Source organism: Salvelinus sp. IW2-2015, linkage group LG23, assembly GCF_002910315.2.
Source record: "Salvelinus sp. IW2-2015 linkage group LG23, ASM291031v2, whole genome shotgun sequence".
Taxonomy (NCBI): domain Eukaryota; kingdom Metazoa; phylum Chordata; class Actinopteri; order Salmoniformes; family Salmonidae; genus Salvelinus; species Salvelinus sp. IW2-2015.
This window is the reverse complement of record NC_036863.1, coordinates 7478378-7492046: the sequence shown is the minus strand read 5'-3', so window position 1 is coordinate 7492046 and position 13669 is coordinate 7478378. Positions and strand designations below refer to the sequence as shown.

At 40.4% G+C, this 13669-nt stretch overlaps 1 protein-coding gene across 16 annotated transcripts in view; it reads right to left on the bottom strand.

Moving 5' to 3' along the window:
• LOC111950591 (disks large homolog 2-like) overlaps positions 1-13669 on the bottom strand; it is a 287220-nt gene that overhangs the window by 50456 nt on the left and 223095 nt on the right. For all 16 annotated transcript variants that reach the window (XR_011473940.1, XR_002875505.2, XM_023968282.2 and 13 more), the window contains 2 exons: positions 8737-8787; positions 6537-6661 (listed from right to left, as the gene is read on the bottom strand). Coding sequence is in view for 14 of the 16 variants with exons in the window: in XM_023968282.2 (XP_023824050.1) it covers positions 6537-6661; positions 8737-8787 (176 nt within the window). In the remaining 2 variants the exon portion in view is untranslated. The remainder of the gene's footprint in view (positions 1-6536; positions 6662-8736; positions 8788-13669) is intronic.

Here is a 13669-nt window from a genome sequence, read left to right as displayed (position 1 = left end):
TCTCTTCAGTGTCTCCTGGCCCATAGACTACTTTCAGGGTGAGAAACCATCTAACATCAAGTTGTAAAATCCTGAACATCCCTTTTAGTTTCTGTTATCTTGCTAACGAAGTGGTGCTCTAAGCATCCCAAAATTCTTATGTTTTGTAGAGTGCTCCCAGAGAAAAGCTTTTGAGTATTTCCTATTTACATTCAGCTACAACGTAAGAGCAACAATGTGCTTAGAATAAGTAATGTTATGCTACATTCCCCGGACTGTGCAGTGAATAAATTACCACAAGAGGAGAAGTGTGCCTGACTATAATACTTAAACAGTGTCAAAACCCATTGTGTCTTTGAGACGGTAGGCCTTTCCCACTAATGCATTAGTCTCTGTGCACATCTTAGAAAACAAAACATTCATTGGACACGCCAGTGTGATTTATCCAAAGCTGAGCAGAGCTCCCCAAAGTCAGGCAAGGGTAAAACAGAGAGAGCATGTAATTGCTTCTCTAAGTGACATTTCTCTCTTGACTCACACCGAATCTAGAACTGATTATTTACCCACCACCTCTTAAAGAAGACTTTTGTTTGGCTCTGCATTCATGTAGGCTCAAATGACTTCTACAAGGAGTAATACTGTTATAGCATATAGTCTGCCATAGTACCACATGTGAGATTTATATTGGGGTGTTTAGGGATAGTTTCGGGAATAAATGCAATCCAATGAAGCGTTAACGTTAACCCAAACTACTAACATGACGAACAAAGACAATGTGAATSGTAGATTTCTGGAACAAATTGTCAAAGAATAGCTTTCAAAGTTATATAACATTTGGGGGAAAATCTGAAAACGAACCCTTTCAGCCTATCCATTACATGATAGAGCCTTCAAAACATAGCACATACAGTTGAAGTCGGAAGTTTACATACACCTTAGCCAAACACATTTAAACTCAGTTCTTCACAATTCCTGACATTTAATCCTAGTAAAAATTCCCAGTCTTAGGTCAATTAGGATCACCACTTTATTTTAAGAATGTGAAATGTCAGAATAATAGTAGAGATAATATTGATTTCAGCTTTTATTTATTTCATCACATTCCCAGTGGGTCAGAAGTTTACAAACACTCAATTAGTATTTGTGTAGCATTGCCTTTAAATTGTTTAACTTGGGTCAAACGTTTTGGGTAGCCTTTCCACAAGCTTCCACAATAAATTGAGTGAATTTTGGCCCATTCCTCCTGACGAGCTGTGTGTAACTGAGTCAGGTTTGTAGGCCTCCTTGCTCGCACACGCTTTTCAGTTCTGCCCACAGATTTTCTATAGGATTGAGGTCATGGCTTTGTGATGGCCACTCCAATACCTTGACTTTGTTGTCCCTTAAGCCATTTTGCCACAACTTTGGAAGTATGCTTGGGGTCATTTGTCCATATGGAATAGCCATTTGCGACCAAGCTTTAACTTCCTGACTGATGTCTTGAGATGTGCTTCAATATATCCACATAATTTTCCTTCCTCATGACTCCATCTATTTTGTGAAGTGCACCAGTCCCTCCTGCAGCAAAGCACCCCCACAACATGATGCTCCCACCCCCGTGTTTCACGGTTGGGATGATGTTCTTGGGCTTGCAAGCCTCCCCCTTTTTCCTCCAAACGTAACGATGGTCATTATGGCCAAACAGCTCTATTTTTGTTTCATCAGACCAGAGGACATTTCTCCAAAAATTACGATCTTTGTCCCCATGTGCAGTTGCAAACCGTAGTCTGGCTTTTTATGGCGGTTTTGGAGCCGTGGCTCCTTCCTTGCTGAGCGGCCTTTCAAGTTATGTCTATATAGGACTCATTTTACTGTGGATACAGATACTTTTATACCTGTTTCCTCCAGCATCATCACAATGTCCTTTGCTGTTGTTCTGGGATTGCTTTGCACTTTTCGCACCAAAGTACGTTCATCTCTAGGAGACAGAACGCATCTCCTTCCTGAGCGGTATGACGGCTGCGTGGTCCCATGATGTTTATACTTGCGTACTATTGTTTGTACAGATGAACGTGGTACCTTCAGGCATTTGGAAATTGCTCCCAAGGATGAACCAGACTTGTGGAGGTCTACAATGTTTTTTCTGAGGTCYTGGCTGATTTCTTTTGATTTCTAGTGATGTCAAGCAAAGAGGCACTGAGTTTGAAGGGTGGCTTTGAAATACATCCCCAGGTACACMTCCAATTGACTCAAATGATTKTAACGGTCGTTCTCCTCCTCTTCGTCTGAAGAGGAGGAGTAGGGATTGGACCAAAGCGCAGCGTGAAATGTTGACATAATGATGTTTATTAAAGTAAAGACGAAAACACGAAAACACTTTAACAAACTACAAAACAAAATAAACGATGTAGACAGACCTGGACTTGAGACTTACAATATACGAAGAACGCACAAACAGGAACCAACTACATACACGAACGACAAAACGAAACAGTCCCGTGTGGTAGACATACAGACACAGGAGACAACCACCCACAAACAAACAGTGAGAACACCCTACCTTAATATGGTTCTCAATCAGAGGAAACGTCAAACACCTGCCTYTAATTGAGAACCATATCAGGCAACACATTAACCCCAACATAGAAACACAAAACATAGACTACCCACCCAGCTCACGTCCTGACCAACTAAACAAAGTTAAACAAAGGAAAAATAAGGTCAGGAACGTGACAATGATGTCAATTAGCCTATCAGAAGCTTCTAAAGCCATGACATCATTCTCTGCAATTTTCCAAGCTGATTAAAGGCACATTTAATGTATGTAAACTTCTGACCCACTGGAATTGTGATACAGTGAATTATAAGTGAAATAATCTGTCTGTAAACAATTGTTGGAAAAATTACTTATGTCATGCACAAAGTAGATGTCCTAACCGACTTGCCAAAACTATAGTTTGTTAACAAGAAATTTGTGGAGTGGTTKAAAAACTAGTTTTAATGACTCCAACCTAAGTGTATGTAAACTTCAGGTCAAAGTGGAATAATGTTTTTCAAAATGTTTACAAATTAATWAAATTTGAAAAGCTGAAATGTCTTGAGTCAATAAGTATTCAACCCCTTTGTTATGGCAAGCTTAAATAAGTTCAGTAGTAAATAACATGATTTTTGATACAATTATCTGTAAGGTCCCGCAGTTGAACAGTGAACTTTAAACACAGGTTCAACAACAAAGACCAGGGAGGTTTTCCAATGCATCGCAAAGAAAAGTTAGTATTGGTAGATGGGTAAAAAAAGCAGACATTGAATATCCCTTTGAGCATAATGACGATATTATATATGGTGTATCAATATACACAGTCACTACAAATATACAGGCGTCCTTCCTAACTCAGTTGCTGGAGAGGAAGGAAACCGCTCAGGGATTTCACCATGAGGCGAATGGTGACTTTAAAAGAGTTACAGAGTTTAATGCTGTGATACAACAACATTGTAGTTACTCCACAATACTAACCTGGCAGAGTGAGAGTGGAAAAAAAGGACCCTGTACAGAATAAAAATATTCAAAAACATGCATCCTGTCTGCAACAAAGCACTAAAGCAATACTGCAAAAAATGTGGCAAAGCAATTCACTTTTTGTCCTGAATGCAATGTGTAATGTTTGGGGAAAATCCAATACAACACATTACTGACTACCTCTCCATAATTTCAAGCATAGTGGTGACTGTATCATGTTATGAGTATGCTTGTAATCATTAAGGACTGGGGAGTAAAAAGTAAACGGAAGAACAGGCAAAATCCTAGATGAAAACCTGGTTCAGTCTGCTTTCCACCAGACACTGGGAGATGAATTCACCATTCAGCAGGACAATAACCTAAAACACAAGGTCAAATCTACACTGGAGTTGCTTACCAAGAAGGCAGTGAACGTTCCTGAATGGCCGAGTTACAGTTTTGAATTTAATCTGCTTGTAAATCTATGGCAAGACTTGAAAATGGTTGTCTAGCAATGTTCAACAATCAATTTGAAAGAGCTTGAACATTTTGAAAATAATMATAGTCAAAACTCTTAGAGACTTACCCAGGAAGACTCACAGCTGTAATCGCTGCCAAGGCTGATTCTAACATGTAACATGACTCAGGGGTGTGAATACTTATGTAAATGAGATATTTCTGTATTTCATTTTAAACAAATTTGCAAAAATTTCTAAAAACATGTTTTCACTTTGTCATTATGAGGTGAAATTCTTCTCAATTTCCACCTAAACTAACTGCCTGTAGCTCAGGCCCAGAAGCAAGGATATGCATATTCWTGGTATCATTTGAAAGGAAACACTCTGAATTTTGTGGAAATGTGAATTGAATGTAGGAGAATATAACACAATAGATCTGGGTGAAGAAAATACAAGGAAATAAACATACGTTTTCTGTTTTTTATTGTTGCTGCATCATCTTTCAAATGACCAAGAACAGCCAAACATACAGATAGGATGCTGTGGATGATTTGAATGAAGAACATAAGATGGCAACAATAGCTGAGCAAAGTTTTAGACAGATAACTTCAAAAATGAGCGAGCTACATGACATTGAGCATGAAGTCACCCAGGTGTCCCACACAAATGTACCCAAATGTACCCAAGTGGCCGAATTGGTACAGTGATACATTTTGAAGGAAATAACTATATACAAAATACATAAATGCTATTCTAACACACCCCCAAAAAATAAAWATAWATATATGAAAAAAATAATAAAATAAAAAAATAATAATAAACAAACAAATAACAAGGGTAACTATTTACACATTTTCTATTTACAATATTGTGAAAACCCTCAGTCCTCTACACAATATTGTGCTGCTGGTGCCATGGCCCATAGCAGTCTCTTTCTGCTGTAAAGCAGAGGCTTACTGAACAGGTGGTGCAGGTGATGGGGCATTTCCTGTGACAAAGGGCACAACGACATCTCCCTACTGTGCCCTTTTTGCCCTGAGGCACATTCATGCCTGCAGAGATKAATCTGGGCAGGTGAACACCACTGGTTGGAGCAGAAGGTGCTGCAGTGGACTTGCTGAAGCTAGCAAGCTCCTGGATGAGCAGCCCTGGAGGCTAGCTGTGAGATGGGGGGCTGTCTCTATCAATTTCCTCTATAATTTGGGTTAAATCTGTATACCTAGACTATGTTTTAGCTTTTCCTGATTTATTCACCATAATTTAAATATATAAACTTGTTGAAAATGCTATTGAATATGTACTGCTATGCATAACACTCGTGGCTCCGTCAAGTAATAAAGGTAATAAATAAAGGTGAAATAAAAAAGTAGGATTTGCAATGGCGAATGAACCTCTTTTACGCCAGAGTTTACGACAAAGGCTGGTCTTCAAACGTATAACCATTACATATTGCCGTTTACCTCAGCTCATTGGCTATCTTCCAAGCTAGATTTCAAGATGATCAGTGGTCATTGGGCCAAAATACAGTCAATCAACGATAGACCGGTCCTACCATTGGTGCGCAATGAGGTCATTGATTGGTGTCTTCAAATCGGTTTGTTTCGGTCAATACGTCCCGGGAAAAGAGCCATCATGTATGGTTGTGTTAGTAACAACCAGAGGATTGCAATAAAACCAACCATGACTGGATAAACGTTTGTTTAGTGTGTGTAATTACCACGAACGCTTCGTCCAAAGTTGAATGAGACGGAAATCACGACGCAACCGGTTTACAAATGTTTCGTGTTAGGCTATAAAAATTGATTTTATCAAACAAAACGAACATTCACTGTGTAGTTAGGACACTTGGCATTGCCACCAGAGGAAGATCTTCAATGGTAAGCGATTTATTTTATTGTTATTTCTGACTTTCGTGACGGTAATGCTTGGTTGGAAAATGCTAGTAATACTTGTGTGTGGGGCGCCGTCCTCAGAAAATCACATGTTTGCTTTTGCAGTAAACCTTTTTGAAATCTGACACAGCGGCTGGATTAATAAGACGTTCATCTTTTAAATGATGTAAGATACATGTATTTACAAGAATGTTTAATACAACGAATGGTGTATTTAAAATATTAGCTCTCTGCTGTTTCACCGGATGTTGGCCTGGTGGGACGTTAGCGTCTCACCTACCCTAGAGAAGTTAATCAATTTTGAATTCAGGCTGTAACACAACAAAATGTGGAATATATCAAGGGGTATGAATACTTCCTGAAGGCACTTAGATCAAATGATGGGTGAGAGTCCCCGAGCCATCCATAGGCTCCCGAGTGGCGAAGCGGTCTAAGGCACTGGATCTCAGTGCTAGAGGTGTCACTACAGACCCTGGTTCGTTCCCGGGCTGTATCACAACTGGCCGTGATCGGGGGTCCCATAGGGCGGTGCGCAATTGGCCCAGCATCGTCCGGGGTAGGCCGTCATTGTAAAATAAGAATTTGTTCTTAACTGACTTGCGTAGTTAAATAAAGGTTAAATAAAAATAAAAGTTATAATTCATTCTGACAGCAAAATGCTCTTGTATAAAYGCTATCTCAATGTCTTGAGTGAAGTGTTCATTTGTAAAGGGCTCAATCCATAGCACTCACCTTAACCGGCCATCCTCTGCTGCCGCGCCACCAGGGATGATCTTGGTGATGAAGATCCCTGGGTCATCACCGATATGGGGGTTATCTGTTCCTCCAGCGATGCTGAAACCCAACCCTGAGTTCCCCTATAGAGCATGAAGAACAATTAATAAAACATCTACCAGTACTTTTACACTTCTATTCCTTTATAATGTTAAACTGTATCCTAGCCTAAATTACATACAACATAAAAATACAATTTCTGTTTTGCTGGTATTCTTCAATCTGCTGCCACGTGAACAGCAACAGCAGAGAAGTTTAGCCTCACGCTTGTGTATCAGGAAGTCAGCCTGACACTGCTGTTTACTTTGTGCATCACTGACTCTACCTTTAAAATCATTTGGCAATTTAGCAATTGTCTTGTAGGTGCATGTTTTCCCAGAATTCCACATTCTGTCTAATTTGCATTATGCACGCCCCCAACTTACTAAAAACTAATACGAACAAACTATTTCTAGTACTAGAAATATGTCAGAAAACATACTTTTATAGCAAAAAATAATAATTCCTAAATAAACTATTTGAAAGTGAAATAAACATATAACACAAGTCAATATTTCATTTTTAGTTTGAAAAAAGTAAATTGACAATAACCTTTTTTTTWACTTAATTTTCGTACGGGTTCACGGGATTCACTTTTTCTTTTCGATTTGTATGACTTCATAACCAGTAAACACATTACAGAGGCTGAGGCAGAAAATGCATCATTCTCGAATGCCAATGTTTCTTTGTACAACAACCCAGCTCCATCGGTTTTATGAGCCAAATCCCCCTCGACACATACAAAATGAATGTGGACGCTTTGATTAAATTGCTAACTGATGGGAGTAGGGGCATCTCTTGACTAAATATCCACTGACCCTGCAGGCTGAGCTGCGGGCATGGTGAATACAATGGCCACTGATCTCCCTCAGGGGAAGCTTCCCTCTCCATAAATACAAACAGAACTCAATCAGGCTGAGATGAGATGGAAGTGATGATAGCTAGCTCACTCAAGTGCACTCATAATCTAAGCCCATTGGCTAGCTAGGGCAATGGAAGTGAAGAGCATAGATACAGGGTCTGTGGCGTGAAGCCTGAATAGCACAGACATAGCATTAGCATTAGCCMCAAAGCCACTGTTTATGTCTGCTTTTGCCCCCGAGAGGGTGAGCTGTGAAGTTTGCACCAAAGGCTCAAGGCTCCGCTTTTGGATGACTTTTCCCTTCCTTTGACTGAACTGACCTTTCCCTATTGTAATGCATTGTTTAGGGTCATGAGGATCCTTTTCCAGCTGTCAAAGTGTCATTGACAGCCAAGCTAATCCTCTTATCACCATTGAGTCTTGAGGATGCTCTCCCTGGCTGTTCTCATGCAGATGCTATGTCCCAATTAAGGGCTGGCCTGCTCAAAACACCCACAGGACTTCGATGTTTGTGTTATTGAGCTTGTCTGGCTGAGATCAATTCGCTTCAGTGGAAAGTAAAACAGGTTCCTGTTTTAGTTTGGATAACGGAATAACAAACTGTGATGGCATTCCCATTTTAATTTTAAATTGGTGCATGAAGCTGGAAACCCTTTCTTGAGCCTGGGGTTACTGTGTCTTTGGCAGTTTTTGAATTCATCTAGCTTCTCCAACAGCTTCAAAATGGTGTCAGTTAACTTCTTGTTGTTGTTTGTTTTTCTGTGGGGTCAAGACATTTTGAAACATATGTAGCAGAGGTAGTTTGGTGACTAACAGTGATTTTAAACACACTCACCTACAGTACAGTATGCCTTTTAACTTGGCCTATTAAAGTATCCTGCCTGTCGCATTTAACGACTACACTAGATTAGATGCCCTTTATGGGAAATGACTGTGATGAGAGCATACCTCGTTCAATTTCAATGACTGTGAAGAACATACCTCGTTCAATTTCAATGACTGAGATAAGCATACCTCATTCAATTTCAATGACTGAGATGAGCATCCCTCATTCAATTTCAATGACTGAGATGAGCGTCCCTCATTCAATTTCAATGACTGAGATGAGCGTCCCTCATTCAATTTCAATGACTGAGATGAGCATCCCTCATTCAATTTCAATGACTGAGATGAGCGTCCCTCATTCAATTTCAATGACAGCAGTCCTCGCTGGGTTCTTTTAAATAGAGTCCTTTCAGACTGTGTGCATCAACTCACCCGCTCTAGTGTGATTTCTTCAAACTCATATTCAATTTCTGTCCCGTTGACCTGTGGGAAAACAATAGTGGATTCGATGAATTATACCCAGTACATAACTTTGTTTCCTGTAAGTTTACAGAGGGGTGAGCACAGTCATAATAGTCTTGCATTATTGTCTTCCATTCCTTTCTAATCTCTCTCAACATCCATAACAAAACGTACGTCCATCGGAAAACATAGGGCATGAGGGTTATAAGGAACAATTCTTCCTGTGTGATGGTTTTTGCGTCTCAGATTATTTGTACGAATCACAATTTTGCGGGGACTATTCAAGTGTTAGGTTGAGCCTGAACGTACTTGCTTTCTTCAGCAGTATAAATACATAAAATATATAACAATTAGCACAAGACTTGATGACACCCATAACACAAGACATGTTGACACCCATAACACAAGACATGATGACACCCATAACACAAGACATGATGACACCCATAACACAAGACATGATGACACCCATAACACAAGACATGAATGACAACCCATAACACAAGAAATTATGACACCCTAACACAAGACATGATGACACCCATAACACAAGAAATTATGACACCCATAAACACAGACTTGATGACACCATAACACAAGTAATTATGACACCCATAACACAAGACATGATGACACCCAATCAACACAGACATGATGACACCATCAACCAAGCCATGATGACACCCATAACACAAGAATGATGACAACCCATAACACAAGACATGATGACACCATAACACCAAGACATGATGACACCCATAACACAAGACACCTAACAGATGACACCCATACACAAGAACTTGATGACACCCATAACACAGACTTGATGACACCCATAACACAATAAATTATGACACCACATAACACAAGACAATGATGACACCCATAACACAAGACATGATGACACCCATAACACAATACTTGATGACACCTAACACAGATTGATGACACCATAACACAAGACTTGATTGACACCCATAACACAAGACATGATGACACCCATAACACAAGACATGATGACACCCATAACACAAGAAATTATGACACCCATAACACAAGACATGATGACACCCATAACACAAGACATGATGACACGGATAGTACATGATACTACTTGACTTGGTTTGATTGGTTTCTAGACCAGAGGTCAAACTAATCCCTTCTAGTTTTAGAAAATAGCGGATAAGTCCAAGCATTTGCTCAAAGTCCAAGCCACAACAACATCAACCCTCCCCCTACTCCTATCCAGTGGCACTACTTTGGATTTAATTGCCTCCCATCTGCAGTGGATGCAGTCTGGGAGCTGAAAATCCATATCTATTTACCTGCTGTTTCAACAAGGCTCACTTCCCAAAGCGGTTTGGGCATTGGTCCAGAGCTCTCCTCCTTCCATCACTGCCCTTATTCAGTGCCAATATCAGAGACCCACTGAGACCGAAGTCCCATCAGGTCAATTGCAATGTACCTAAGTTGGTGTTTAAACCGAGACTGTTACTACAGCAGCACATTAACACCACCCAAAATGTTGAACTCTATATGACAGAAATCCGTCACAGTGATGGAAACTTTAACCTATGCGTAATAGTCAAATAGGATTATTGTCTCTATAGTTGAGAGCTTGAAGCCATTACTCTGTGAGGGCAGCTATGACTGAAAGGTGGTAATATTACACTGGAGCGTCACTGTACACACACCATGTGCACACAAACACACACACACACACACACGCACACACGCACAGACGCACAGACGACAGACAGACAGACAGACAGACAGACAGACAGACAGACAGACAGACACAAACAAACAAACAAACACACACACACACAAACACACACAAACAAATACACACACAAACAAATACACACACACACACACACACACACACGCTGCCCACATTTCCTGATAGGCTCACCACCTAATAACAATGAGAGACAACAGCAGCTATACTGTGTACCATTCTGTTCTTCTATGGTTTGAAATTAAATTAAAAGTGAGCAACCACAGTCTTCAAACAGCCACATGATGTATTGCCTAATTTCTACAGAGGCCACAGCATAAATTAAATTAACTCCAATTTGGTCCTGTCACCCTCTATGATCTCTCCTCTTTCCCTCATATTAATTGTGGAGGCCTGCTGTGTCGGGTGTTGATGGCACAGTGTGGGACAATCTGGGATTTGTACATTCATTTTGGACTTTTAAATTAATTATATACACTAAGTGTACAAAACATCTCTTTCCATGATATAGTGACCAGGTGAATCCAGGTGAAAGCTATGATCCCTTATTGATTTCACTTGATAAATCCACTTCAATCAGTGTAGATGAAGGGGAGGAGACAGGTTAAAAATGATTTTTAAGCTTTGAGACAATTAAGACATGGATTGTGTATGTATGCCATTCAGAGGGGGAATGGGCAAGTGCTTCTGAACAGGGTATGGTAGTAGGTGCCAGGCGCACCGGTYTGAGTGTGTTAAGAACTGCAACGCTGCAGAGATTTTCACGCTCAACAGTTTCCCTTGTGTATCAAGAATAGTCCATCACCCAAAGGACATCCAGCCAACTTGACACAACTGTGGGAAAAATTTGACTCAACATGGGCCAGCATACCTGTGGAGTTCAATTACCGTTTACCAAAACAGTTGTTTATCAAAACAGTCATTTTGGTAAACTATAATTGTTGTTTGAACTGCAGATTGACCTTTAAAGAATGACTTTTCCTAAAGCAGCTAACTCAAAGGACAACAGGGAATGCCTGTTGTAGTGGTGTTCAGTCTTTGTTTTAGTAATGAGACCTTTGTCTGAGTTGTGGCTGGTGCTGAGACTGAGGCTGTCCTAATATGGACACCGTATACTGGTAAGCATGAAGCAGACACAAGGTCCATGTCACGTTCCTGACCTGTTTTCTGTTGTTTTGTATGTGTGTGATGGTCAGGGCGTGAGTTTTGGGTGGGCAGTCTATGTTTGCTGTTTCTATGTTGGTTTTGGGTTGCCTGGTATGGCTCTTAATTAGAGGCAGGTGTTTTGCGTTTTCCTCTAATTGAGAGTCATATTAAGGTAGGTTGTTCTCACTGTTTGTTTGTGGGTGATTGTCTCCTGTCGCTGTGTCAGTGTCTGTATGTTACGCCACACGGGACTGTTCCGGTTTTTGTTAGTTMGTTCGTTTTATGTAGTCTGTTTTCCTGGTTCATGCGTTCTTCACGTTGTATGTAAGTTCGTGTCCAGGTCTGTCTACATTCGTTTATTTGTTTTGTAATTATTCAAGTGTTTGTCGTGTTTTTCCGTTTTGTCTATTAAATCAATATGTATTCACAACCCGCTGCATTTTGGTCAAATCCCTGCTACTCCTCTTCGGATGAGGAGAAGGAGGAAGCGCGTTACAGTCCAGCTGATTCTTCAACACTCAGGACAGCAGAACATGAAACTGAGGACAACATACCATGAAACTGAGGACAACAGACCATGAAACTGAGGACAACAGACCATGAAACTGAGGACAACAGACCATGAAACTGAGGACAACAGAACATGAAACTCAGGACAACAGAACATGAAACTCAGGACAACAGAACATGAAACTGAGGACAACAGAACATGTGAGTTATGATGTTCTGTTGCTCTGACTTCATGTTCTGTTGTCCTCAGTTTCATGGAATGTTTGTCCTGAATTTCATGGCAGTTGTCCTCAGTTTCATGTAATGTTGTCCTGACTTTCATGCCAGTTGTCCTAGATTTCATGGTCTGTTGTCCTGACTTTCATGGTCTTGTTTGTCCTAAGTTTGATGTCTGTGTGTCCTGACTTTCATGGTCTGTGTCTGATTTGATGTTCTGTTGTCCTGACTTTCATGGGCCGAGTTGTCTCAGTTTACATGGAATGTTGTCCTGACTTTATGGCAGTTGTCCTCAGTTTCATGGAATGTTGTCCTGACTTTCATGGCCAATTGTCTGTTTCATGTGTATGTTGTCCTGAGTTCATGGGTCTGATCATCACTGATGCTGATTTCGTCCTGATACAGGTTCTATTTGTCGGAATTCCTTGGTCTGTCGTCCTGACTTTCATGGTCTTATTGTCCTGAGTTTCATGGTCAGTTGTTCTGAGTTTCATGGTCAGTTGTCCCAGTTTCATGGTCTGTTGTTCTGAATTTCATGGTCAGTTGTCCCAGTTTCATGGTCAGTTGTCCTGAGTTTCATGGTCAGTTGTCCTCAGTTTCATGGTTGTTGTCTCAGTTTTGTGTTTGTGTCCTCAGTTTTGTGTTCTGTTGTCCTCAGTTTCGTGTTCTGTTTGTCCTGAGTTTCATGTTCTGTTGTCCTGAGTTTAATGTTCTGTTGTCCTGAGTTTCATGTTCTGTTGTCCTCAGGTTCGTGTTCTGTTGTCCTCAGGTTCGTTTCTTTGTGTGTCTTTTGTAGTTTCTGTTGTCCTCAGTTTCATTGTTCTGATTGTCCTCAGTTTCATGTTCTGTTGTCCTGAGTTTCATGTCTGTTGTCCTCAGTTTGTCATGAGTTCTGTTGTCTCAGTTTCATGGTTTGTTGTCCTAGTCTTCATGGTTGTTGTCAGTACTATATCAGTTGTTGTCCGTCATCAGTAAGTTTCCTAGTTTCATGTTCTGCATGTCCTGAGTGTTGGAAGATCAGCTTGACTGTAACGCGCTTCCTCCTTCTCCTCATCGAAGAGGAGTAGCAGGGATTTGACCAAAATGCAGCGGGTTGTGAATACATATTGATTTAATAGACAAAACGGAAAAACACGACAAACACTTGAATAATTACAAAACAAATAAACGAATGTAGACAGACCTGGACACGAACTTACATACAACGTGAAGAACGATGAACCAGAAAACGACTACATAAACGGAACATTAACTCAAAAAACCAGCGAAAAGTCCGTGTATGGGACAGTA